The 27,594-nt window shown below is 37.6% G+C and overlaps 1 protein-coding gene across 4 annotated transcripts in view; it reads left to right on the forward strand.

Annotated features, from left to right (window-relative positions):
- The window catches only part of Cntnap5c (contactin associated protein-like 5C), a 1,032,620-nt gene that overhangs the window by 491,484 nt on the left and 513,542 nt on the right, over nucleotides 1-27,594 (forward strand). For all 4 annotated transcript variants that reach the window (XM_039090654.2, NM_001415869.1, NM_001047866.2 and 1 more), the window contains 1 exon segment: nucleotides 26,168-26,432. In XM_039090654.2, the coding sequence (XP_038946582.1) occupies nucleotides 26,168-26,432 (265 nt within the window).

Raw genomic sequence — 27,594 nt, forward strand, 5'->3', positions numbered from 1 at the left:
ATAACCACCTTCATCTTGCAGATATGGATTTTTCAATATCTTCCTCAAATGTGTGTAAGTATGCACGTATGGTGTGCATGTGTGTCTTGGTATACATCCATGAGTGTTCATGTGTATATGAAGACTAGAGTTCAACATTAAGTGTATTCCTCTATATATCCAGAATTTTTTGAGAAAAGATCACTCACTAGGATGGCTATCAAGCTCCTAGAATATTACTGATTCTGCTGTCCATATGTTACAAATATAGAGACAGACTTGGTTTTAATGTTGGTACTGGGTATCTGATAGCAGATCATTTTAATTATAGCAGACTGTTTTTAGTATTTTCTCTTTTTTCAAATAAATGTACAATTTAGAAAATGCAAATTTCTAGTGATTATATTTTGGTTCCACTAATGTTTCAAAATATAAATAATTTATTAGTATCTCCCTGGTATTCTGTCAACCAAATATCCATATGTATGTATATATGTATACTAAAGGTATAATAAATATGTAGTAATACATGTAAATGTATGGATACAAAATAGAATACATAAATTTTTGTAACTAGTCTCTTTCTTTATTCTAATTTACTTTAACTTGACTGGTGTTTGGAGTTGAACCAGGGCCTTACCCATCTTAAATAAGTGTGCTATCGTTGACCAATCTTATTCCTGGTCTTTTGAGTCTTGCCCTGAGTTTAGTTTTTGTGGCATGATTTGTTCAAATTCTGCATTCTGTTCTGATTTGAATTTTAAAATCAGAATTGAATAAATCCATGTAATATAATGGTAACTGATAGGTGCTCAAGGAACATTATTTTGTAAGATGAGGAATGATGTTCCCAAGTTCCCATGGCAGAAATAAGGCCACTGCAATTTGGTCTTGCATAGTCAATACTTAAGCAAACTTATATTGTAATGATTACAGGATGATATGCTTGTAGGATCTGTGTCACGACGTGGAGAAATAGCTTCCCACCTGACAGTGGAATATCAGATGGAGAGGATGTGTTTGGAGACTGTTTGGACTTGAGAGGTGCTCATTTGTTTTAACAGAGGTTGCCTTGAAAGGATGAGGAACTGGACTATATACATAGAATCTACATAAAAACATGATATGGTAGTGGTCATTTGTAATCCTAGTGTGAGTACCAGGGATTTGAAAAACAGGATTCCTGAGGTAAGAACTGACCAGTAAGAAAAATCTGTCTCAACATCAAGGTCAGTGACTTTTTTTTTGAATTTTTTAAAATTAGATGTATTTTTATTTGCATATAAAAAGTTATTCCCTTTCCTGGTTTCCCAGACATAAACCCCCATCCTTTCTTCTATAAGGGTGTTTCACACACTGTCAAGCCCCCTTTCCCACCCTCTGACATTACCCTACATTGGGGGTCCAACCTTGGCAGGATCAAGGGCTTTTCTTTCCATTGGTGCCCAACAAGGCCTTCCTCTGTTACATATGCAGCTGGAGCCCTGGGTCAGTCCATGTATAGTCTTTGTGTACTGGTTTAGTCCCTGGAAGTTCTGGTTGGTTGGAATTGTTGTTCTTATGGGGTTGCAAACCCTTTAGCTTTTTCAAGCTTTTCTCTAATTCCTCCAACAGGCTTAAATTCTCAGTTCGGTGGTTTGTTGCTAGCATTCTGCTGTGTTTTTGATATGCTCTGGCTTTGCCTCTCAGGAGACATCTATATTCAGTTCCTGTAATCATGCATTTCTTAGCTGCATCAATCTTCTTTTTTTTAATCTTTATTAACTTGAGTATGTCTTATATACATTTCAATTGTTATTGATTGTTATTCCCCTTCCAGGTTTCAGGGCCAACATCTCCCTAACGTCTCCCCCTCCCCTTCTGTATGGGTGTTCCCCTCCCCATCTTCCCCCCATTAACACCCTGCCCCCAGCAAGCACGTTCACTGGGGGTTCAGTCTTGGCAGGACCAAGGGCTTCCCCTTCCACTGGTGCTCTTACCTGGCTATTCATTGCTACCTATGAGGTTGGAGCCCAGGTTCAGTCCATGTATAATCTTTGGGTAGTGGCTTATTCCCTGTAAGTTCTGGTTGCTTGGCATTGTTGTTCATATGGGGTCTCAAGCCCTTTCAAGCTCTTTCAGTCCTTACTCTGATTCCTTCAGCGGAGGTTCTGTTCCCACTTCAGTAGTATAATGATGGCATTTGACTATGTATTTGCTGTATTCTGTCTGTGTCTCTCAGGAAAGATCTACATATGCTTCCTGTCGGCCTGCATTTCTTCATTTCATCTATCTAATCTAGTTTGGTGATTGTATATGTATGGGCCACATGTGGGTCAGGCTCTGAATGACTCTTCCTTCAGTCTCTGCTCCAAACTGCCTCCATATCCCCTCCAATGAAATTTTCTGTTCCCCCTTTTAAGGAGTGAAGCATCCACACTTTGATCATTGTTCTTCTCAATTTTCATCTGGTCTATTGATTATATCTCAGGTAATTCGAAATTTTGGGCTAATATCCACTTTTTATTGAGTGCATACCATGTGTTTTTTTCTGTGATTGGGTTTCCTCACTCAGGATGATATTTTCTAGTTCAGTCCATTTGCCTATGGAATGATAAAATTTTATTTACTAGAATTCTAAATATATGCACACATATATTAACACACACATAAAAATGAATACACTTACATGAGTACACATATAAATGAACACAAATATACAGAAACACATTCATTCACAAATACATGAACATGCATATTAACACACATATGTGAACACATATGAACTCATTTATGAACACACCCATTTAAATTAACACACACATGAACAGATATAAAAAGTCCCCAGCTCCGAAAAAAAGAACCAAAAAAAAAAAAAAAACACACAGATACATGAACACATGTATTCTTGAACACACATGCATTTTATGCAGATATACATAAGCTAATATTTACATAAATATACACACATTACACTAATACATACAAGGACATACACATATACATAATCACATACATGAAAACATACACAAAGAGAACCTCACAGCACAATGTGGCTCCTCCCTGTATAAAGACTGCTGCTGTTTGTTTGCTCCCTCCATTGATATTGTCCAATATCTTTATTTAGCAGAGTGATATGTCCTTCTCCTTAGACCACACCATTTATTTAAGGACCTGTGAGTTCTTCTTTCCTTTTGGCATTAGTTATCTAGTAAACTCAGCCTTGTCACTTTCACAGTTAACTTATTTTATTCATGTTTGCCTATAATTATGCTTTTTATGATAAGGCTAACACAAACACTAAAGTGCTTGCCTTGTAATCATGAGAATCTGAGTTTGATCTCCATGTAAAATGAGGTGGGTGTGGTGATATACCCTTTAAATATAAGCACTGTGTAGGCAAAGACAGGAGGACATGTGGCTTATAGCCAAACTGATCAGGTAATTAATGAGTGCTGGGTTCAGTGAATGGTGCTGTCTTTAAAAATACTTTCAAGAAAAACTACTGAGAAGGAAACTGTCCTTTGAAATCTGGCTTTCATGTGTACATGTGCCTGCATGAAATCATATAACACACACAGACAATGGATACACATACAGATAGAAACACACACATGGGCATACACACATGCGCAGATAGATATGCAAATATCCATACCCATGTGAATGCACCTGTGCACAATTATCTTGTCTGTAAGTCAAGAAAAGTATTTTAGAAGAGAAACCACAAGTCAAGTATTGTTGTTCATGCCCACCAGCGAATGAAGCAGAAAGAATGAATGTAAGTTCAGCTTAGTCTACAGTTTGGAACCCTGTCTTAAAAATAAGTTAGAAAAAGAAACCTCCACCAAAAAAAAAAAAAAAAAACTTCATAAGCATACCCTTCCTGTACTACCACCTCACTACTGTTCAAACATTCCTTATGTCAATTTTGACAATTTTTTCTCGCTTGTGTATATGCTTGACTAAAGGATACAGTCAGTGTATGCGCCATAAACATGTGGTGACTTTGGAGGCCAAAAGTGACATAAGCTCTCTTGGAACTTAAATTGCAGAGAGTTGTCTGCTGCCATATTGGTACTGAAAATTAAACTGAGTATCTCTAGAACAGCAACAGTGTCCACTGAGACATTTAGAGCCTCTGCTTCTTTGTTTAAATGTGTTGAAAATATAAAAAAAAAATAATTGCGTAAATAAATATTTCCATGAATTTTCACCCAAAGAAAATTACCTTTGAGCAAATTCTTCTAGTTTATATGCTTGTTTATTAATAGGAATATATACTGACAGAGTCATATATACAATCTGTATTCAGTACATATAATTTGATATTTTATTTTATGCTTTCCTCAAAGGTCACTATTTTGTGAGGTAAAATATCCTATTACATGTACACACAATCATTTACATAGCCTTTCTGTAATTTAGACATAGTTTTATTTTACTATAAAAAATAATGACTAGACATAAATTTTCATCAAATTTCATATTACTCCTTTGTAACAAATTTCTAGAACTGAGAATGTTATATAGAAGCTGTATTAATATTTTGGAATTAATTACCTTACATGTTCAAATTGCTTCATTGTCCTTGATAACAGAAATTAAAGTGGACCCAGAATCGAGAAGATAGACATTTTAAACTTATTTACATCTTATATGTTGTTTTAAGCATCACTAGGTAGATGTGCCTTTGGTGTAAAATTTTCATATTATTAGCTAAATACATTTAAATTAGATTCAAAAGAACTATTGAGAATAAAGTTTCCTTTGTTAATTTTCTAGTTTGAAACAAAATTTCTTTAATCTTACCTATAGATCTATTTTTCATGGTCTTCCTCCACCTTCAAATCTGTTCAAAGGACCTAGGCTTCAGCTGTGCCTACCACATAAGTGTTTTTATACAAGAAAAAAAATGAATTAAGCATGTTTTTTTTTTTTTTTTAAAGAATGAAGGTCAAAACCAATAACCCTTCTAAAAATCTGTTCATGGTGGCATATGCTTATAATTTCAGAGCTAGGAGGTAAAGACAAGAGGATATTGGAGCTTGTTAGCCAGTGAATTTAGCTCCACAACAGACTCTGTCTGAAAAAAAAATAAAAGTGGACAGCTGACAGGATGGTTTAGCTTATGAAGGCACTGGCCACATCAGTTGTCTTGTCATATCCAAGTTAGTAGAAAGAAGTAACTCACTCCCAAAGGCAAGTTGTCCTCTGATCTCAATGTGTGATTTATACATACATACCTACACACACGCACGCACTCACGCACATAGGCACACACACGCACACGTACACGCACACGCACATTGAGTGTAAAGCCAAAACAGTATGATATTTTGTGAACTTCTGTTTGCTTTGTCTGTATGTTAGAGGTCTGACAGGTAAGTGGAATAGGATACAAGGAGAAGGTCTCTGTCTCCTTGAGCACTTTGCCTATTGCTAGAGGTTTCCCTTTAATATTACAGATTTTTTTCCACTTGATGTCTTTTAACCAAACCTCTAAAGAGCCTGGCCTGTATGTACAAAACCTGCTTTGAAAGAACCAAAGAATTGCATTTATTGAATATTGATGCCAAACATTTCATTTTTCTCATTATTTTTGTGAAATTATAATGGGCAACTTTCTGGTTTATGTTTCATTGTTTTTATTTCTTTATACAAATCCTGATACCAAATCAAATCTTTTCCAATTTTCTACAAAACTTAATCAAACAACAACAGCAATAACAACAACAACAACAACAACAACAACAACAACAACAATAACAAACTTCTATGTGGTATCACAGTAAGGTACAGGCTACACTAATATTTCTTGGTCTTAGTGATAATGGCATAATCTCTGAGCCACATTCTGTTGCCATGAAGATTTCAGGTGGGAAATTTCTAAGCACGACTTCCTCAACACTTCTGTTTTTAGCCAGAGCAGAAAGCCTAACCTCGGAAGAGTTGCTTATAGACCATCTGTTGAATAAACAATGAATCAATAAAGCAATTCAAACATGAAAAGGAACATTAATTTGACTTAGTGCCTTCCCTGAATTTGTAATTCAAAAAGCATGGGTGAAGTCATTCCCTACATTTGCTGGTAGCATGCCACTCGGACTTGCTAATTCTGGGATAAATCAAATCAGAAGTTGTTATAATTGGTTGGGTAAAATATCAAAAAATAACTTTGAAACCTTTCCACACAAATTAGATTGAATCAACATTGTGTTTAACTCAGCTTATAAATCTTTGATTGGTTTGGCTTGATATCTAATGATTGAGGCTCAGCGTTGTACTTCTGGGTATAAATTTTATCAAGCAACATGTTGTATTGGTTATATGATGGTTAGCAATACAAAAACACCTACAAGGACCATTCTTTGTAAATTACAGTTCTGCACAGAGATTGAATTCTGCAAATATTCCTTCTAACAAAATCTATAATTATTCAATGTAAAAGAAATATCAAGCTGAGTCTGCTGTATTTTCTTGCGGGGAGGGATGTCTTTTAAAAACTTAGAGTCAGGCCTGAGAGATGGTACCATGTAACTATCTCAGTATAGTGAGGGGTTCCTGAAAGAAGGGCTGTTGGGTAGCCATAAAAAATGACTGGAAGATAGTTGTGAGGTACAAGCTGACAACCTGTGATCTGCAAAAGGCAGCCTTCTCTGGAAATCTCCGGACAGATGAACACAGCTCACTCTTCCTCCAAAAAATGTCTAAAACCTCTCTGGATAGCTTTCTTATAGACCACAAGCCCAGTCTTTTATTTACATATCAATTTAGTCATTTATTCAAAGTTTCCTTTTGATTATCACATGAAATAACATTCCATTATCCCAGCCTCTTGATTCTTAAAAAAGAGACGGCAAACCCATCTTTTAAACATTTCATGGGATTGTGAAATGGTTCAGCAATTAAGAGAACTGACTGTTCTTCCAGAGGTCCTGAATATTTCCCAGAGGAGGATAATGCAATAAATCCTCATGGAAGCCCATGCTCTACTGGCTCTGTTCTCTGGGCAGGAACTATGACACATTGTCTTATGCTAGACATTCAGGACTCAGAAAGATGGCTTAGCAGTTAAGTATTCATACAGCTCTTGTAGAAGAATGGATTTGTTTACCAGCACCCACATTAGGTAATTCATAACATGGTAAGGCTTCATAAGCTCCTGCATCATTCATGTGCCCAAACATACACATATACACAATTAAAAAAATCTTAATACAGTGTTATTAACCACACTTGACTCATCACCTCCAGTCAGATCCAAAAATGTGGGTAGAAGACACCACTTGCATTTCAATGTGACTGGATTTGGTGACTTCCAGGGATAGGGAACTATAAATCTCAAATGGATACATTGGCACAGTCCATGACATTTCTAACTTAAATATTAGACTATTTACATACTTGGGCCTTTTAAAAAGAGTTATCAGGATTCATTATGCCTTTTGTGTTGTTGATAGTTTACTCAAGTCTGACTCAAGATATGCTAATGTAGTTATCAGTGTTTGAGTGGGGAAATTGTTGTGGACATATTTCTGAATTCTGGTATGCATGATGAAGATTATAGATTCTTATGTCCTATGCAAGAATATTAAGCCAGTTATACATGATTATAAATAAAACTGAAAACACTTTATCACAAAAGAGGAATGAAATTTTGATCTATGTGTAAAGCATTGGACCAAAAATGCCACATACATTTGACACTTTTTAGAATATTTATAAAATTTAATCTTTCTCATGTTTATGTACCATAGGCTTTTCTTGAGCATATTCTGTTTGATTAGAATGGTACCTAGTTTCTCTCTTACAATGGCTTGATTTATATATCCTTTTTAATGCTTCCATTTCCAGTCACTTATGATGAAGTGGAGCTCCCAAGACAGAGACTGGTAGAAGAGGTGTCTGAACAAACAATGTAATTGAGAAAGACTAAAGATTACTGATTTGACTTTTTTAGGTTTTATTTGTAGTTTATGTACAGGAAATCATTTAAAACAATGATTATGATAGTTTCCTTTCTTATTTTAAAATAATTCTATGTATGATTTTTAAATATTTTCATGATTATTACATAATTATATATGAATGAGATATGCACATGTATATGTACAGATTTAGACATGTGCAAAGACCAGAAAAGCTCATCTGGTGTCTACCTCTTTCATTCTTCTGGTTTTTTGATGAAGATTCTCTTTGAACCTGTAGGTTGAGTATTCTCATCTCATAAAACCACAGTCTTGCTTCTTTCCACCTCAGGTTTGGGATTATAAGCTTTACCCCAACATCTGGCTTGTTACAACAATGCTGGGATGCAAACACCATTCATCATGATTGCCTCGTAAATGATCTTAAACTCTGAGCTACCTCTCAATCTCAACCTCAAACTTTTCCAGAGTCTTCCATGAAGTGCTTAAATGATTTGAGTTGGTTGCAAATTCATTTTCAGGTAGTGAGATGTTAAAAAAAAAACCAAAAAACTGCCCATACTTTTACATTATAAATGAGCTCTATTAGAGATGGTATAGTTTACAAAGACAGTAGAAGACAGACAAATAAGTATGATTTTAAAAGAGGGTAGATTTCTAGCATAAAGATGTGCCAAAGAGTCAAACCACCGGAATGTTCTTTAAGCTGTTCATTGGTAGGGTTAAGCAATACTTTAGGTCAATAACATCAAATAAACTCAAGGTACTAGCAGCGCTAGTAAGAACAGTAAGAACTGTAGTCTCTGGAAACAAAACAGAGCACAGAGATTGGTGAAGATGGTTTTAACTCATTTCCAGCCTCTAACATTATAGACTTTACAGAACAGCAGTCCCCATTCTCAAAGGAGCAATTATTTCAGGAATTTGGGGATAGATTAATTGAACATTTCCAGGCTTTGAAAAATTTTAGGCAGAAATTCTTCAATTAAGTGGAAGAGTGAAGAATTGCTCTATGTATTTCTTGAAATTTTCCATTCGTCCTGACCTTCTATATCCCTGCTAAATAGTAGTTTTAACTGTTCCGTAATGTTGGAAATCTCTCATGTATAAAATATTTTTGTCCCTAAGACAACTATAATTCATCTTGTAAAATTAATTTTGTTCGACCCGCGGATCCCTGCCTGCAGCAGCTCACTGCTCCCAAGCCCCATGGGAGAGAGACCTCACTGCCTGGACAGGTGGGCACTCCTGAGACTGCAGAGCGGAAGAGACCACCAACACTGCCCACCCCTGCCCACATCCCTGGCCCAAGAGGAAACTGTATATGGCCTCTGGGTTCCCTTGGATAAGGGCACAGCAGGAGCAGGTCCCCTGCATCTGAGACACCATCGGAACCTGAAGGGACAGACCAGATAAACAGTTCTCTACACCCAAATCCCATGGGAGGGAGAGCTAAACCTTCAGAGATGCAGACACTCCTAAGAAACCAGAAGAGACTGCACTCTGCCCACATTACTGATTCCAGAGGAAAACACCAAACGCCATCTGGAACCCTGGTGAAAGGAAGCTCCCGGAAAGGGCGGCACAGATCTTCCTGGTTGCTGAGCCCATGGAGAGCTCATAAGAAAAACCCCACGAGCAAACTTGAGCCTTGGGACCACAGTTAAGACAAAACTTCCTACTCCAAGAGACCTGCCTGGTGAATGCAGGACACAGGCCCACAGGAACAGCTGAAGACCTGTAGATAGGAAAAACTACCCAAAAGTAGAACACTCTGTTCCCATAACTGGCTGAAAGAAAACAGGAAAACAGGATAACAGCACACATGACACACAGGCTTATAGGACAGTCTAGCCACTGTCAGAAATAGAAGAACAAAGTAACACAAGAGATAATCTGATGGCGAGAGGCAAACGCAGGAACCCAAGCAACAGAAACCAAGACAACATGGCATCATCGGAGCCCAATTCTCCCAACAAAGCAAAGATGGAATATCCAAACACACCAGAAAAACCAGATCTAGTTTCAAAATCATATTTGATCATGATGCTGGAGGACTTCAAGAAAGACGTGAAGAACGCCCTTAGAGAAACACAGGAAAACATAAATAAACAAGTAGAAGCCTACAGAGAGGAATCACAAAAATCCCTGGAAGAATTCCAGGAAAGCACAATCAAACAGTTGAAGGAATTAAAAATGGAAATAGAAGCAATCAAGAAAGAACAAATGGAAACAACCCTGGATATAGAAAACCAAAAGAAGAGACAAGGAGCCGTAGATACAAGCTTCACCAACAGAATACAAGAGACAGAAGAGAGAATCTCAGGAGCAGAACATTCCACCGAAATCATTGACTCAACTGTCAAAGATAATGTAAAGCGGAAAAAGCTACTGGTCCAAATCATACAGGAAATCCAGGACTCAATGAGAAGATCAAACCTAAGGATAATAGGTGTAGAAGAGAGTGAAGACTCCCAGCTCAAAGGACCAGTAAATATCTTCAACAAAATTATAAAAGAAAACTTCCCTAATCTAAAGAAAGAGATACCCAAAAGCATACAAGAAGCCTACAGAACTCCAAATAGATTGGACCAGAAAAGAAACACCTCCCGACACATAATAGTCAAAACACCAAATGCACAAAATAAAGAAAGAATATTAAAAGCAGTAAGGGAAAAAGGTCAAGTAACATATGAAGGCAGACCTATCAGAATCACACCAGACTTTTCACAAGAGACTATGAAAACCAGAAGATCCTGGACAGATGTGATACAGATAGTAAGGGAACAGAAATGCCAGCCCAGGTTACTGTACCATGCAAAACTCTCAATTACCATAGATGGAGAAACCAAGATATTGCATGACAGAACCAAATTTACACAATATCTTTCTACAAATCCAGCACTACAAAGGATAATAAATGGTAAAGCCCAACATAAGGAGGCAAGCTATACCCTAGAATAAGCAAGAAACTAATCGTCTTGGCAACAAAACAAAGAGAAGAAAAGCACACAAACATAACCTCATATCTAAATATGAATATAACAGGAAGCAACAATCACTATTCTTTAATATCTCTCAAGATCAGTGGCCTCAACTCCCCAATAAAAAGACATAGATTAACAAACTGGATATGCAATAAGTACCCTGCATTCTGCTGCCTACAGGAAACACACCTCTGAGACAAAGACAGACACTACCTCAGAGTGAAAGGCTGGAAAACAACTTTTCAAGCAAATGGTCAGAAGAAGCAAGCTGGAGGAGCCATTGTAATATCAAATGAAACAAATATTCAACTAAAAGTCATCAAAAAAGATAAGGAAGGACACTTCATATTCATCAAACGAAAAATCCACCAAGATGATCTCTCAATCCTAAATATCTAAGCCCCAAATACAAGGGCACCTACATACGTAAAATAACCTTACTAAAGCTCAAAACAAACATTGCACCTCACACAATAATAGTAAGTGATTTCAACACCCCACTCTCATCAATGGACAGATCATGGAAACAGAAATCTCTACAGAGATGTAGACAGACTAAGAGAAGTCATGAACCAAAAGGACTTAACAGATATTTATAGAACATTCTATCCTAAAGCAAAAGGATATAACTTCTTCTCAGCTCCTCATGATGTTTTCTACAAAATTGACAATATAATTGGTCACAAAATAGGCCTCAACAGGTACAGAAAGATAGAAATAATCCCATGCGTGCTATCAGACCACCACGGCCTAAAGCTGGGCTTCAATAACAATAAGGGAAGAACGCCCACGTAATCGTGGAAGTTGAACAATGCTCTACTCCATGATAACCTGGACAAAGAAGAAATAAAGAAAGAAATTAAAGCCTTTTTAGAATTTAATGAAAATGAAGGTACATCATACCCAAACTTATGGGACGCAATGAAAGCTGTGCTAAGAGGAAAACTCATAGCTCTGACTGCCTGCAGAAAGAAACAGGAAAGAGCATATGTCAGCAGCTTGACAGCACACCTAAAAGCTCTAGAGCAAAAAGAAGCAAATACACCAGGAGGAGTAGAAGGCAGGAAATAATCAAACTCAGAGCTGAAATCAACCAAGTAGAAACAAAAAGGACCATAGAAAGAATCAACAGAAGCAAAAGTTGGTTCTATGAGAAAATCAACAAGATAGATAAACCCTTAGCCAGACTAATGAGAGGACACAGAGAATGTGTCCAAATTAACAAAATCAGAAATAAAAAGGGAGACATAACTACAGATTCGGAGGAAATTCAAAAAATCATCAGATCTTACTATAAAAGCCTATATGCAACAAAATTTGAAAATCTGCAGGAAATGGACAATTTCCTTGACAGAGACCAGATACTGAAATTAAATCAGTAACAGATAAACCAGTTAAACAACCCCATAACTCCTAAAGAAATAGAAGCAGTCATTAAAGGTCTCCCAACCAAAAAGAGCCCAGGTCCAGACTGGTTTAGTGCAGAATTCTATCAGACCTTCATAGAAGACCTCATACCAATATTATCCAAACTATTCCACAAAATTGAAACAGATGGAGCACTACCGAATTCCTTCTATGAAGCCACAATTACTCTTATACCTAAACCACACAAAGACCCAACAAAGAAAGAGAACTTCAGACCAATTTCCCTTATGAATACCGACGCAAAAATACTCAATAAAATTCTGGCAAACCGAATCCAAGAGCACATCAAAACAATCATCCACCATGATCAAGTAGGCTTCATCGCAGGCATGCAAGGATGGTTTAATATACGGAAAACCATCAACGTGATCCATTATATAAACAAACTGAAAGAACAAAACCACATGATCATTTCATTAGACGCTGAGAAAGCATTTGACAAAATTCAACACCCCTTCATGATAAAAGTCCTGGAAAGAATAGGAATTCAAGGCCCATACCTAAACATAGTAAAAGCCATATACAGCAAAACAGTTGCTAACATTAAACTAAATGGAGAGAAACTTAAAGCAATTCCACTAAAATCAGGGACTAGACAAGGCTGCCCACTCTCTCCCTACTTATTCAATATAGTTCTGAAGTTCTAGCCAGAGCAATCAGACAACAAAAGGAGGTCAAGGGGATACAGATCGGAAAAGAAGAAGTCAAAATATCACTATTTGCAGATGATATGATAGTATATTTAAGTGATCCCAAAAGTTCCACCAGAGAACTACTAAAGATGATGAACAATTTCAGAAAAGTGGCTGGGTATAAAATTAACTCAAATAAATCTGTAGCCTTCCTCTACACAAAAGAGAAACAAGCTGAGAAAGAAATTAGTGAAACAACACCCTTCATAATATAACCAAATAATATAAAGTACCTCGGTGTGACTTTAACCAAGCAAGTGAAAGATCTATACAATAAGAACTTCAAGACTCTGAAGAAAGAAATTGAAGAAGACCTCAGAAGTTGGAAAGATCTCCCATGCTCACGGATTGGCAGGATTAATATAGTTAAAATTCCCATTTTACCAAAAGCGATCTACAGATTCAATGCAATCCCCATCAAAATACCAATCCATTTCTTCAAAGAGTTAGACAGAACAATTTGCAAATTCATCTGGAATAAACAAAAAACCCAGGATAGCTAAAACTATCCTCAACAGTAAAAGGACTTCAGGGGGAATCACTTTCCCTGAAGTCAAGCAGTATTATAGAGCAACAGTGATAAAAACTGCATGGTTTTGGAACAGCGACAAACATGTAGACCAATGGAAAAGAATTGAAGACCCAGAAACGAACCCAAACACCTATGGGCACTTGATTTTTGACAAAGGAGCCAAAACCATCAAATGGAAAAAAGATAGCATTTTCAGCAAATGGTGCTGGTTCAACTGGAGGTAAACATGTAGAAGAATGCAGATCGATCCATGCTTATCACCCTGTACAAAGCTTAAGTCCAAATGGATCAAGGACCTCCACATCAAACCCGATACACTCAAACGAATAGAAGAAAAAGTAGGGCAGCATCTCGAACACATGGGCACTGGAAAAAATTTCCTGAACAAAACAATCGACTAATGGGATCTCATAAAACTGCAAAGCTTCTGTAAGGCAAAGGACACTATGGTTAGGACAAAACAGCCACCAACAGATTGGGAAAAGATCTTTACCAATCCTACAACAAATAGAGGCCTTATATCCAAAATATACAAAGAACTCAAGAAGTTAGACTGCAGGGAGACAAATAACCCTATTAAAAAATTGGGTTCAGAGCTAAACAAAGAATTCACATCTAAGGAATGCCGAATGGCTGAGAAACACCTAAAGAAATGTTCAACATCTTTAGTCATAAGGGAAATGCAAATCAAAACAACCCTGAGATTTCACCTCACACCAGTGAGAATGGCTAAGATCAAAAACTCAGTTGACAGCTGATGCTGGCGAGGATGTGGAGAAAGAGGAACACTCCTCCATTGTTGGTGGGATTGCAGACTGGTACAACCATTCTGGAAATCAGTCTGGAGGTTCCTCAGAAAATTGGACATTGAACTGCCTGAGGATCCAGCTATACCTCTCTTGGGTATACACCCAAAAGATTCCCCAACATTTAAAAAAGACACGTGCTCCACTATGTTCATCCCAGCCTTATTTATAATAGCCAGAAGCTGGAAAGTATCCAGTTGCCCTTTTACAGAGGAATGGATACAGAAAATGTGGTACATCTACACAATGGAATATTACTCAGCTATCAAAAACAATGACTTTATGAAATTCATAAGGAAATGGTTGGAGCTGGAAAATATCATCCTGAGTGAGGTAACCCAATCACAGAAAAACACACATGGTATGCACTTATTGATAAGTGGCTATTAGCCCAAATGCTTGAATTAGCCTAGATGCCTAGAACACATGAAGCTCAAGATGGATGATCAAAATGTGAAGGCTTCACACCTTCTTTAAAAGGGGAACTAGAATACCCTTGGCAGGGAATAGAGAGGCAAAGATTAAAACAGAGGCAGAAGGAACACCCATTCAGAGCCTGCCCAACATGTGACCCGTACATATACAGCCACCCAATTAGACAAGATGGATGAAGCAAAGACGTGCAGGACGACAGGAGCTGGATGTAGATCTCTCCTGAGTGACACAGTCAGAATACAGCAAATTCAGAGGCGAATGCCAGCCTCAAACCACTGAACTGAGAACAGGACCCCCGTTGAAGGAATCAGAGAAAGAACTGGAATTTTGAAGGGGCTCGAGACCCCTATGAACAACAATGCCAAGCAACCAGAGCTTCCAGGGACTAAGCCGTTACCTAAAGACTATACATGGACTTTCCCTGGACTCTGACCTCATAGGTAGCAATGAATATTCTAGTAAGATCAGCAGTGTAAGGGGAAGCCCTGGGTCCTGCTAAGACTGAACCCCCAATGAACGTGATTGTTGGGGGAGGGCGGCAATGGGGGGAGGATGGGGAGGGGAACACCCATACAGAAGGGGAGGGGAAGTGGTTAGGGGGATGTTGTCCCGTAAACGGGGAAAGGGAATAACACTTGAAATGTAAATAAGAAATACTCAAGTTAATAAATAAATAAATAAATAAAAGAAAAAACAGAAAAAAGTTAATTTTGTTCTTTGATGATGTTAAATATTTAGAGAATGTATTCTGATTACTCTCTCCCCCACACTGTTGTATTTCCCTTCCATTCACATTAAGCCTGATTTCTTTCCAATCTTCCTCTTGTTAAGATTCATGGCTGTTGTTTTTGTTTCGAAGTGTAATTATTTTAGTCAAGGCTATATTTGAGACCATTGACTTAGAAATATCCTTTAGAGCAAGGCAGGATCATGAGGTGTACATAATTTGAGGCAGTACCACTTCTCTCCATGAGTCTACTGGTAGCATATAGTTGTGCACTAAGATGTTGGGTTTAGAGACTGTCCTTTCTCTATGCCTGGATGCTGATGGGCCCATTCAGTCATCTGTGGCTGCTATGTGTTCATAGCTATGATTTCTGTGTCTAATATTAAATATGTCATAGTCCTTTGGGCTATTTTCTTGCCCTTATATTCTTTTTCACTGTCCTTTTTCTGCACTATTTCCTGAGCCATAGAGGAGACCTCCATATCATACCAATCAGAAATATAGAAAACACTTTCAAGGTGAGCCAATATGAGGCATAGTTGGACACTTATTTAAACTAGAAAGAATGGCACGCTGTAAAGCACACTAATAACATAGAGATGGGGTTCTCAAAGTCATGCATAGGTATCTTTATATGTCCTCATAGAGAATTTGGGTAGTTTTCAAGTTACATTTAACAAAGGTTATCATTTGCTGTATTGATCAAAGGTTAAAATTTGTTTTGTAAGCAAATTTATAAGAAGTGGATTGTTTAGGTTTTGGAATGAGATGGAGTAGTACAAATGAGACCTCAAGGTTTTAGGTTATTTTTGTTGTAAAAAAGTTTGTTTATTATCTTTGACATACATAATTGAGAAAACTGTAGGAAAATATGCTTGCTTCAGTGAGCAACTTGGGCTTTATCAATGATATCAGGAGTTTCCTGACTCTGTCTTCAGGAAAGAAAAACCAAACTTCTTTTCTTAACATGAGCTGTACACACATAAACCCATATTGGACTCATATTGTCTCAGAGCATCTATAACTTTTACATGATACTTTTGTGTGGAAGATAAGGACCAATGTCTTTGATTAATAGTAAATTTTCCAATAACAGAGACTTAAGTCATACCTGTTATCCCTGTCGGAATCTTTAAATTATACCTGCTTTCATGATATCCGGCCCTTCAGTCATGAGGAAAATATTATAATTGTGTTATTACTATAAGATATTCATTTTGATGAGCCACTCTGCCATGGTTGAAAGCTTTTAGGTGGGTGGATTTTATTGGATTTCAGTAATTATTTGAGATACTTCAGATGGGGTGGCAGGATGACCTGAATATATTTGGAAGGAGAAGGCTGCTAATAACCCTTACCCATTTTTATTGGTTTCCTCTGCTTTTCATTAAGTAGACTATGGTTCAGCTCCCTGCTAGGCTGCTGCATATAATTCTCTCATTCTAACATTTCATCATGTTACATCCTAATTCTCTATAGAGTTCATTATTAACCATGCATTCACCTAAGAAAGCACTATAGCAAGGAGAGGGAAGAAAGAAAAAAAAAGTATCCAGGCATTCAGTTGTCACTTCCTGGTGACGGTACTTAAAGTAATGCTTCGTAAATTTTACAAGCTGTAATCTGCTAATATGCGTGTATCACTGGACTTTGAGATAGTTCACTTCATAAAGTGTGCCTCCTGTGCAACTATGGGGATCTTCATTCTTACCTGGGCACTCACTTAAAAATCTGGGTATGATATCATTTGTACTGTCAGTGGTGACAAGTGACAAAGGGAGAATGTCTGGGATTAATTATCCAGCGAGTGTAGTTGAATTAGTAAATCTCACTGAGCTACTCGGTCTCAGAATAAGGGTGATAACTCCTAAGATGATACTTCACAGGAATGTTCACTTATGTACGTACATACACACACACTTACATACATACATACATACATACATACATACATACATACATACACATGCACACGCACAAACCCACACACAAACACAGAAGGCTCAGACTCAAATCCACTTATTTATGCACACATGCACAAATCAAGATACTATCAGCCATATTTATTGATTAATGAACCCTTTCCTCCAGTGAGTCAAAAATTGTGAATGAACTCTAGCCTTCCTTCTGTATGTGCATTATAACCCAAGGAAAATGTCTTTTAAGATGTATACACTTAATTAGATTTCTCATTATTGCAATAGAAAGATTCAGATGATACTCTGGCTACAAACTTGATGTTATAAATGTGTGTGTGTGTGTGTGTGTGTGTGTGTGTGTGTGTGTGTGTGTGTGTGTTCAGTCTTCAAGAATGTGGAAACCTGTGAGAATACTATACCCATCTTCTCCATCAACCTGGGATACAAAAAAAAAAATAAATTTAAAACCTGCAATAAACAGAAGCACTAAACAGGATCAATAGAATATATGCTTTGTTTCTATCTAAATTAAGCCCTGTGTTACCATGCTCCAAATACTGAAAATATGAAATACAAAATGAAATAATAAAAATACAAAAAAGGAAAAGTGTTTTTCCTACATATAAATATTAATCACAACCAGAATCTACTTATACAAAAATGCAATATTATCTATTTCTATCAAAATTTAAATCTATATTTATTTTGTACTGGCCCATTTTTATAGGTTCAGATAGAAATATACAAGGTACATGCAAATACCTTTTATTCCTCATGTTCGAGCACAAAGTATTTGGCCAGGGCACAGAGAAATAGAAGAGAGATGGTATATAAGAAGGGAAGAGGCTGTGGTGAGAATGGAGAGAGGGCTAGTGTGCTGGTTAACTTGGTCAATGCAAAACAAAAAAAAAACAAAAACAAAAAAAAAACATTAACTGGGTAAAGGGATCCTGGGATCCTTAACTGAAGAACTACACCCATCAGATTGGCCAGTAGACAAGTTTGTGGGTCAATTAATTAACTGGTGACTTATATAGGAGAATTAATTCTACTGTATGTGGTACCACACATGAACACATGGTTCTGGGTTGTTTAAGAAAAAAGAGTGGACAAGCCATGAGGTGCTGTTTGTAAGCAGCTTTCCTCAATTTTTTTTGCCTCATTCATGATGCCTGACTTCTGCCTTGAGTTATTACCCTGACTTTCCTCAGTGATGGATTGTGATCCAAATGTATGAATCAGGTTTCTGTGAGAAATGTGTGTACTCAAAATACTTCTAGGCTAGGGGGCTGATAATCCTTTGTCATTAATATGGGACAACATTTTCTGGCATTTCTTGTGCAATTATTTTATAAGTAGTTCATGTAAGGTAGGGCTTTTATAGTATTTTGCTATCTAAACCTCTTTATATTTTAACTCTTTCTTTTTCTCTTTCTTCCCACACATACCCTTTTGGATCTGTCATTTTATTATATGGTTAATTATTTGACATAAAGTAGCTGATTATTTTTTAAGGTATTGTTAGAAATATGCAGATACGAATAGGTAAAATACACCATTTGAAAACCACATTGAAAAAAGGAATATCCAGAATTGCCAATGTCTACAGTATAGGTGAAAAAGAAAGCTCACTGGTCAATTGGAAGAGAATATGATGGGTGGCTATGGAAGCTAGAGTGGGATATTGTAGAGAAATCAGACTCTCAAATGCTTATTTTTCACGTTACCATAGAAACAATTCCATGTGAGGGATTACTGGGTTTAAAGCTCATTTGCTGTTAGGGTGTCATCGCACTCTAGTAGGAATGGTGTAAAACACAAACAAAGCAGATGATAGTCTTTTAGCAGTTAGGAAGCCTGTTTTCTTTCTTGCTTGACACTGTGTGCAGAGAGGGCTATGGATCCCAGACTCTTCCTTCTCACCCAAGTCTATCTGCCAAGTGTCCTGAAAGTAAGTTTCCTATTTATTTCCCCCATTGCTATTTATACTAGACTTCTTTCTCCATAGAAACAACTGCGACACACACACACACACACACACACACACACACACACACAAACACACACAAAGACACACAAACAAGAGAGAGGAGAGAGAGAGAGAGAGAGAGAGAGAGAGAGAGAGAGAGAGAGAGAGAGAGAGATACAAGTACATACTTGCTGGAGTCAGAGCTATGACAACCCTGACAAGGCTGGTTCAGCTCCCTTTCCTCAAAAGGTCAGCTAATCATGAAAGTAATAGTTAAAAGCAGAGAAATGAGACAAATTCAATGCCACCACGTTAGCAAGAGGAGGAATAAAGTCCAGTGTGCACCTCATATTCATCTGAGGGATTTTTCTTTTGGGGAGGTAGATGGTTTTGAGATAGAGTTTTTTTGTATAGGGCTAGCTGTCCAGATACTTAGACCAGGCTGGCCTAATCCTACATCTGTCTACTGAGTGCTTCAATTAATGGCATGTGCCACCATACCATCTGTACGATAAGAGGTATAGATTTTAAAATGGAACAATCATTATTCATAACTCAGTAGTCCTGTATATTATCATTATCAGAGCTTATCTCTCTTGTAAGGTGGCCAGAAATGTTGGTACAACTGTGATAATCATAATTATGACTCTCTATCGGAGAAACAAACAGTCCCTTGGCTGAAATCAGACTTCAGCATTTTCTTTCCCCAGCCTGAGATTCCTGGAGGAGTTTCAGTTTCGTGGAGTGCATTGTGCAAATAGTTCAGGTATGATTGTCTCTTTATTCCCACCTTCCCAATAGTACAGTAACATACACACAACACATACTGAGGCTGGGATTTCTTATCATAAGTTGTTCCACCGGGTTATGGACTCTGGAAATTATCATTGTATGCTATTTCTTAACTAGGCCCCTAAAACCCAAGAGGTTAGAAATAAATCAGAAAAAAAAACTACGATGTAAGTAAATTTGAAATTTGAAAGCTGGAGAACCTGACAAGCTGGACTGGGAGAATAAGTCCCAGCTGGTGGCTAGAAATGATGAGAAGAGACACTCTAGTTCAAGCAGGAAAATAAAAAAAAGTGAGTCATGCATGTCTCTTTGCTGTGGTATGTGTCTTCTTAGAATAGTAAACAGATTAGAAGGTACTCAAATATACTAGGGAGAGACGTTTTTTAGTTTTGATAATTTTTTTATTTTTAATTTGTGTTTTTATAATATTTAAAAAAATATTTACATTCCAGTCTCCCCGCACCCAGTTCTAACTCCCTCATTTCCTAATACAGTTTCTCCTCCCTGTTGCCTCTGAGAAGGTGCTCCCCCTATACCAGGCTTCCTGCTTCCTTGGGGCATTGGGCTCATCTTCTACCACTAAGGCCTGACCAGGCAGACCTCTTCTTTGTTTGTGTCAGTGGTCTTAGACTGGCAGGGGTATGCACCTCTTTGGGGCTCAGATTCTAGGAGCTCCCTGAGGTCTGGGTAAGTTGAGATTGCTGGTCTTCCTATGGGATTGCTTTTACCTTCAGCTACTTCAATTCTTCCCCTAAGTCAACCACAGCAGTTCGCATGGTTGAATGCAAGTATCTTCTTCTGTCTCAGTCAGCTGCTGCTAGGGCTTCTGAGAGGACAACCAAGACAGGTTCACATTTGTGTCTTTGGTTACTAAGGACCTCCTAGGATCTCCTGGGACCTCCAGTTAAGCATGCAGGCTATAGGTGTGGACAGATAGCTGGTGGCTGACCTGAGAGACACCTTCTTGACTCTACTGTCTGGTTCATATCTGAACATGCTATGTGGAAGCAGGAATAATATTTAATCTTCACATCTTTGATCCATGAAGCCTGGTTGAGGATTTGATACTATAACATGACACTTTCTTCTACAGAGTACCTGCTTGAGTATTACCCTATTAAATTACAAAATAGTCTCCACATTTTAACTAAGTTTAAATTTTTTTTGAGACTCAGTTATAGCTATCTTGGACATACATGTATGTTCTTATCTGAAAATCTGCTATGATTAGTATTACTTTTAGGGCATGGGAAAGATGGAAGGTTGAGAGAAAGGTAGTTAGAGTGGATATCTGCAGGGCAAGAGAATTTTAACCCTAGGGATAAGTATACAGGTGGATTCTGAAGAGAATTTTTTCTCACTTGACAAAGCAGGGTTTCTAAGGAGGAGGACCATTATGTGTAGCCCATAATACTGTATGAGCATGCAGCAAGGTTTGTTTCTGAATTCAGAATAGCAATTGAAATATGGAGGGCACTGTTCCTTGTAACTATGGGTCATATCACAGGGTCAGAAGGAGTATGCCTGTAGCACGTGTAGGCAGAATACAGAGACTGTGACTTAGAAAATCACATAAGCTATAAGCTTCTCCTGAAAAGAACCTAGGTTTAGTTGCCTGCATTTATATCAGGCAGCCTAAAATATCCTATAACTACCGTACTTTTGAATGTGGGCACTGCACTACATGCATAAACACACACACACACACACACACACATGCACACACACACATGCACACACACATGCACACACACAGAGGCACACACACGTACACAAACACACATACACTCACGCATACACACATACACACAGAAACACATAACTACAATCTGTTCAACCTCTGGGATGGTTTGTGCATGTATGCTTTCAATGCTGACCACTTAGTATTGGACCACAAATAAATTGATAAGCTACTTCTTGGGGAAGATTGTTTTGTTTAACTTTCAGCATTCCTCAGAAACTTATAAAATTTCTTTGTATAGAGTTGATGCCTCCTGAGCACATTATTGTGACTATTGCTATTTTCCTTGCTCTTTTCCTGCTCAAGCAGTCAGGTTTGTGAAACATTATAGGTTTAACTTCTGACATTTCTGTGAGACATGATCTTACAGCAAGTACCTGGTCTGCTGGCTCCTATAACCTTTCTGGTCCTTATTCCACAGTGTTCCCTGATCATTAGGTGTAGGAATTCTACTGAAGATGTTATCAGTTGAGACAGAGAGCTGTAACTCTGCATTTACATTGTTTATTGTTTTCTGTAATGGTATCTGCTTCTTACCATTTGATAATTTTGATTGATGTACCTTGAATACCACATTTATCTATGTATATAAGGACAAATATTTAGGATATAGTTAGGGCTATTGCTATCTTAGTAAAGAGGTGATTTTACGAAATTCTCCATAATCCCTGACTTCACTAGGCCTAAACAGTTGGCTACATTTCTAGTACCAGACATGATTCCCCACTTGTTGATCTGGCCTTAAGTCTAGTTAGACATCTGCTTGCTACTACCAAGTTATGACTGTGACTATTGTACCCTCTTAGAGTTACTATGCCAGGCTGGTTGTTGATGTGGTTCATGGGCATCATAGATAGGTCTTTGGGTTGTATCCCTTCTTTGGATGATTACATGACATCTTCTGGTACAAACAAAGGTAGGCTGGAATGGGGTTTAGCTTAGTTCCAGCTTCTGAACTTCTGAGCCCTGTTTCAGAAGTGACTCGTATCTTTAGCAAAAAGGGCTTAGTTTCTATATTACAATTCTTGTTTTCACAGAATAGAGCAGAATAATGCAACTCAATAGTTAACATTAGTGTCTTGTCCTGCTCTTGATCCACCTAGGAGATAAGCTTCAAAGCATATCTACACAATATTATCTTGGATGAGTCACCTACAGTGGAAAAAGTCATAAATATAGATAGTGCTATGAGCTGGATCTTGGGCTTACTAAAACGTAAACAGTAATGTGAACACCAGTATTCATCTGTGTCTGCTTCATGACTTTGAACTTGATGTAACCAGATGTCTCAAGTACCTGCCATCATGCCTATCACACTTGAAAGTATGTCTCTACTTCATATCCCTTGAATTGTTAAGTAGAATAAACTCTTTATCCTTTCAGATGATTTTATCAGATGTTTGACCACAGCCACAAGTAAATAATACAGTCATGTGTACCAATGAATGTGCACGTATGATCATTCTGAAAAGCAAAGGAAGTTCCTGTTACAACTATTACTTAACTGTTAAGGTACCTCCTCTAGTTGTTATCCAGAGAGCTCAAGAGTCAAATTAATTGAACTTCAGTTTTGAAATCTCTAAGTAAGGCACCTTTTTAGAAAGATTAACATCTTTCTCTCTCTGATTTGGCAAGCAATATACCTTCTACATAGCATCAAATTTTGGGTCCAGTGTAATCCTGGAGAAAATACAAGTAACAATAACATCAAAGTGTGGAGAAAAGAAAAATGACTACTAGCTCTAAATCTTTCCGTGGAATGTTTGTGACTTTATTTATTTAAACAATAATGTTGGCATAGTTGGCATAGTCATTCATACACTGGGATGTGCCTCTTGATTGTTCTAGAAATCCAAAGAGGCAAATTGATATATAAATAATATGTAAAAGTTTGTACTATAAAATATAGTGTCATTCAAAGCAAAGGAAGGCACATAGGTATCAATGACTGGATACGAGCTATAAATGGACATTATCTCAGTCACCACCAACATGACATAAAGACTTGATTCTGACTTATTTTAGGATGAGGTGTGTGTGTGTGTGTGTGTGTGTGTGTTCTCTATGTAGAAGCATAAAAATAACCTTGTGCTAGACACTGCTTCTTGATGAATATTCCCTTTAATTATTAACTGTGGAATCTTTTCTAAAGAAAGGTAAATATCTATCTAACTGCAACCAATATGTCATGTGAGAACATGCTCAGGTAACCAGATTGCTTTGTGAATAGTGAATTATTGCAAATGTACACGTGTTCCAAGAAATTCACTTGGGTCTGCTAATTTGTTTGAATGAACACAAATCAACCACAACCAAATGTAGCTGAGATCTTTAGATGTTCTGTGAATATGCTATGCAGGTTTGTAGAGGTGTGTGTGTGTGTGTGTGTGTGTGTGTGTGTGTGCGCGCGCGCGCCTGGGCATGTGGAGGCCATTAGTCACAGTGAGCTCTTTGTTTCACCTTAAATTTTCAGACAGGGTGTCTCATTGGACCTAGACCTCATCTGTTTAAATTTAAATCTAAATTACTGTCTGGTCAGCAAACATCCAGAACATATCTGTATCTAGCTGCTTGGTCTGGGGTTACAAGTGCACATTGCCACACACAGGCATTTTTATTTGGTCTCTGAGAATGTGAACTCATGTCAGTATTCTTGCATAAGAAGTGCCATATACACTGAAACCAAACCTGTGGATGTCTGTCTTGGAAAGTGTTACTGTAGGTTACAGTTCTAGCTTCCTGATCTGTACTAATTGTATCCTAATACTTGGACCCTGGTGAAAATTGAATGCAAAGGGTTGCCTTGCATAGCATGCTTCTCTGAAGCAGCCTGCCAGGTTTCCAGCAGTGGTGTATGCATGGGGAGAAGACCCAGAGAAAATGAACCATATTATGCAAAAGCTACAGTTCAGTGTTTTAACAAGGCTTTCTATGCAGGGTATGAGATGTGGCACTGTTGCATGAGACTAGTACAGGGCACACATTGCTGTTGAGGTTATGCTTTAGAACCTAATTGTGCTAGCTAGTGCACATGAAGACATATTCGATGTAGAGTTTGTTATCTAAACTCCAAATGACTTTCACAAAGGAAACTTTCTATACTTTGAAAACAATAGTCCAGGCTTTTTTCTATACTCCTCAGTAGAAACTGAAAATATATGGGGCTGAGCATATAAACTCATTCTTTTTTTCACCATAACTTCCTGTTATGGAACTTATTTTGACTGTCTTGTATATATATAAAGTAGTCTATTTTTGCCCACTTATGCAAATAGTAATCTGCTCATGTCTTTCTAAACTTTAATGAAGCTGCTTCTTTTTGTTGTTTCCTGCAAGCCAAGCTGGCCTCAAAATCATTAAGTAGCCACAGGTCACCCTAAAGTTCTGATACTCCTGACTCTTCCTCCTGAGGTCTGAATTACAGGTGTGCAACACCATGCCTAGCTGATATGTTGTGAAATATTTCTTAGTGATTTCATGTATTCCAAGGACCTGAGGTATGTTTCCAACTAATAGAAGATACTTTTAACATTCCCAAAGGTTTAGCTTTCTCCTGAACCACTAACTGCAAATCTTCTTACTAAATTTTAAATGTAGCCAACATCACTTTAGTGCTTTTCTCTGTTCCTATCTTCTCTTCCTGGTGTTTTCCATTCTTCATAGCTCTTTCCATTTCTCTGTTGTTCCCCAGTGGTTCCTTGCACTGTGCTCATTTCCCCAAGGCTTTACAATGTATCTTTGCAGACAATTACAATGGAAGCACATTCCTTCCTCTCCTTGCATACCTCCCTTCCATGAAGGGATCTTTTCCTTAGAAAAGAAAACATTTTCATCTCTCATTTTCTTTTTCATGCCATTCTTTGTCTAGAACCAAGATCAATCGCTACTTAGCACATTCCTTATAGTATTTTCCTATGTATTTTACTTTCACTGCTCCCCCAGAATTTGGAACAGAATTGAGCTACCACGTGGCTTTTCTCAGTGAGTTAATGTAATTATTTTTGTATCTTTGTTTCCGAAGAAGATGTTAATTTTCCTTGTACCTCTCCCTAGAATAGCCTTGGGATCTTAAAACATGAACAGAGTGAGTCGATCTGAGCTATACTGACATATTTTTCCCTTTATGATTGTAAGGCTGAATATGGAATAATCCTGAAATTAAGGTCAGCACCGGGTAGTTGTTTCTACTGACTGTCATATTGCTAGATAAAAATAAATAGCTTTTATTTTGCTTTTTTACTGTTTTTCAGGGCAATGTTACATTTTCCTGCTCAGAACCAGAAATTGTGCCCATCACATTTGTCAACTCCAGGAGCAGTTATTTGCTGCTTCCTGGCATCCCCCAAATTCATGGTCTGTCAGTGAGTTTCCACTTTCGGACATGGAATGAAGATGGTCTGCTTCTGTCCACAGAACTGTCTGAAGGCTCAGGGACCCTGCTGCTCATCCTGGATGGTGGGAGTCTGAGGCTCCTTATTAAGAAAGTAGCAAGACATGGAACTGAAATCATCACAGGTATAGCCTCTGCTGAATTCCACTGTAATCACCATTCCATTCTCTTCCCCTCTCTTTCTCTTCCCCATCCCCTGTCTGCCTTATTGTCTTCTCTTCATCCTCTTCTCTCCCTTTTTACATCCTGCTTCACTCTGCCCTTCTCTTTTTCTTTCCTTTATTTGTAATGGTTTCTTTTTCAACTATGTAAGCCAAGGTTGAGTTTCTCTCTAAAACATAAGAAATGTACGCAAGGCTGAAGATTGGCCAGGTATGGAATTATACTATAAATGTGAATGTGCTTGCCCTCTCTCAAATGCATCAATTAGAAAAACAGTAGTCCTTATATTTGAATTAACCAAGGGTACTTCAACACTTCTCTTAATTGTTTGCCTGTAGGATAATCTGAAATGAGAGAGTTTGATTTTGCATTCAGGAGTAGTTATCACACTTTATGCCATCTGTAGAGTGGCTGGCCTGGTCCTGCATAAAGATCTTTCATCCTGGAAAGATGGTCAATCAGGAAAGGACTGCATTTCAAACTTTATAAACTTAGAAATAAAGGGTTACAGAAATGTCTGCAGAATCACAAATTCCAAAATGACAGAGATGAGAATTCATTTAGAATTTGTCTGGTTTCCATTTCATAATTCTACAATATTATAGGGGATTTGTTTTTTACAATTCCAATGTTCTATTTCATATTAATAGATAAGCTTTAACAATTGCACTTCTTAAATATATTTTAAAGGTACTAAGTATAAACTGTTATGTTTGATTTCAGGATAGGAAGAAATATTTCTAAATGGTCCTAAGTTTGCTGGGGTTTGAGAGACAGTCTTCTCTCTCTCTCTCTCTCTCTCTCTCTCTCTCTCTCTCTCTCTCTCTCTCTCTCTCTGTGTGTGTGTGTGTGTGTGTGTGTGTGTGTATGAGTATATGCATAGTGCATGGTGTCTATACTTCATTTGAGCGAATATGTTCACACTGAAGCCGAAGCAGATATTTAGTTAGAGTTAGAGATAGTTGTTAGATATATACAACATGGGTGCTAAGAACCAAATTTGGGCCCTCTGGAAAAAAACAAGTGCTTTAAACACTATATGTTCTCTGGATTTTCCAAGATGGATTTCTTTTTTTTTTCTTTTTTCGGAGCTGGGGACCGAACCCAGGGCCTTGCTCTTGCTAG

Source organism: Rattus norvegicus, chromosome 13 (genome assembly GCF_036323735.1).
Source record: "Rattus norvegicus strain BN/NHsdMcwi chromosome 13, GRCr8, whole genome shotgun sequence".
NCBI lineage: Eukaryota > Metazoa > Chordata > Mammalia > Rodentia > Muridae > Rattus > Rattus norvegicus.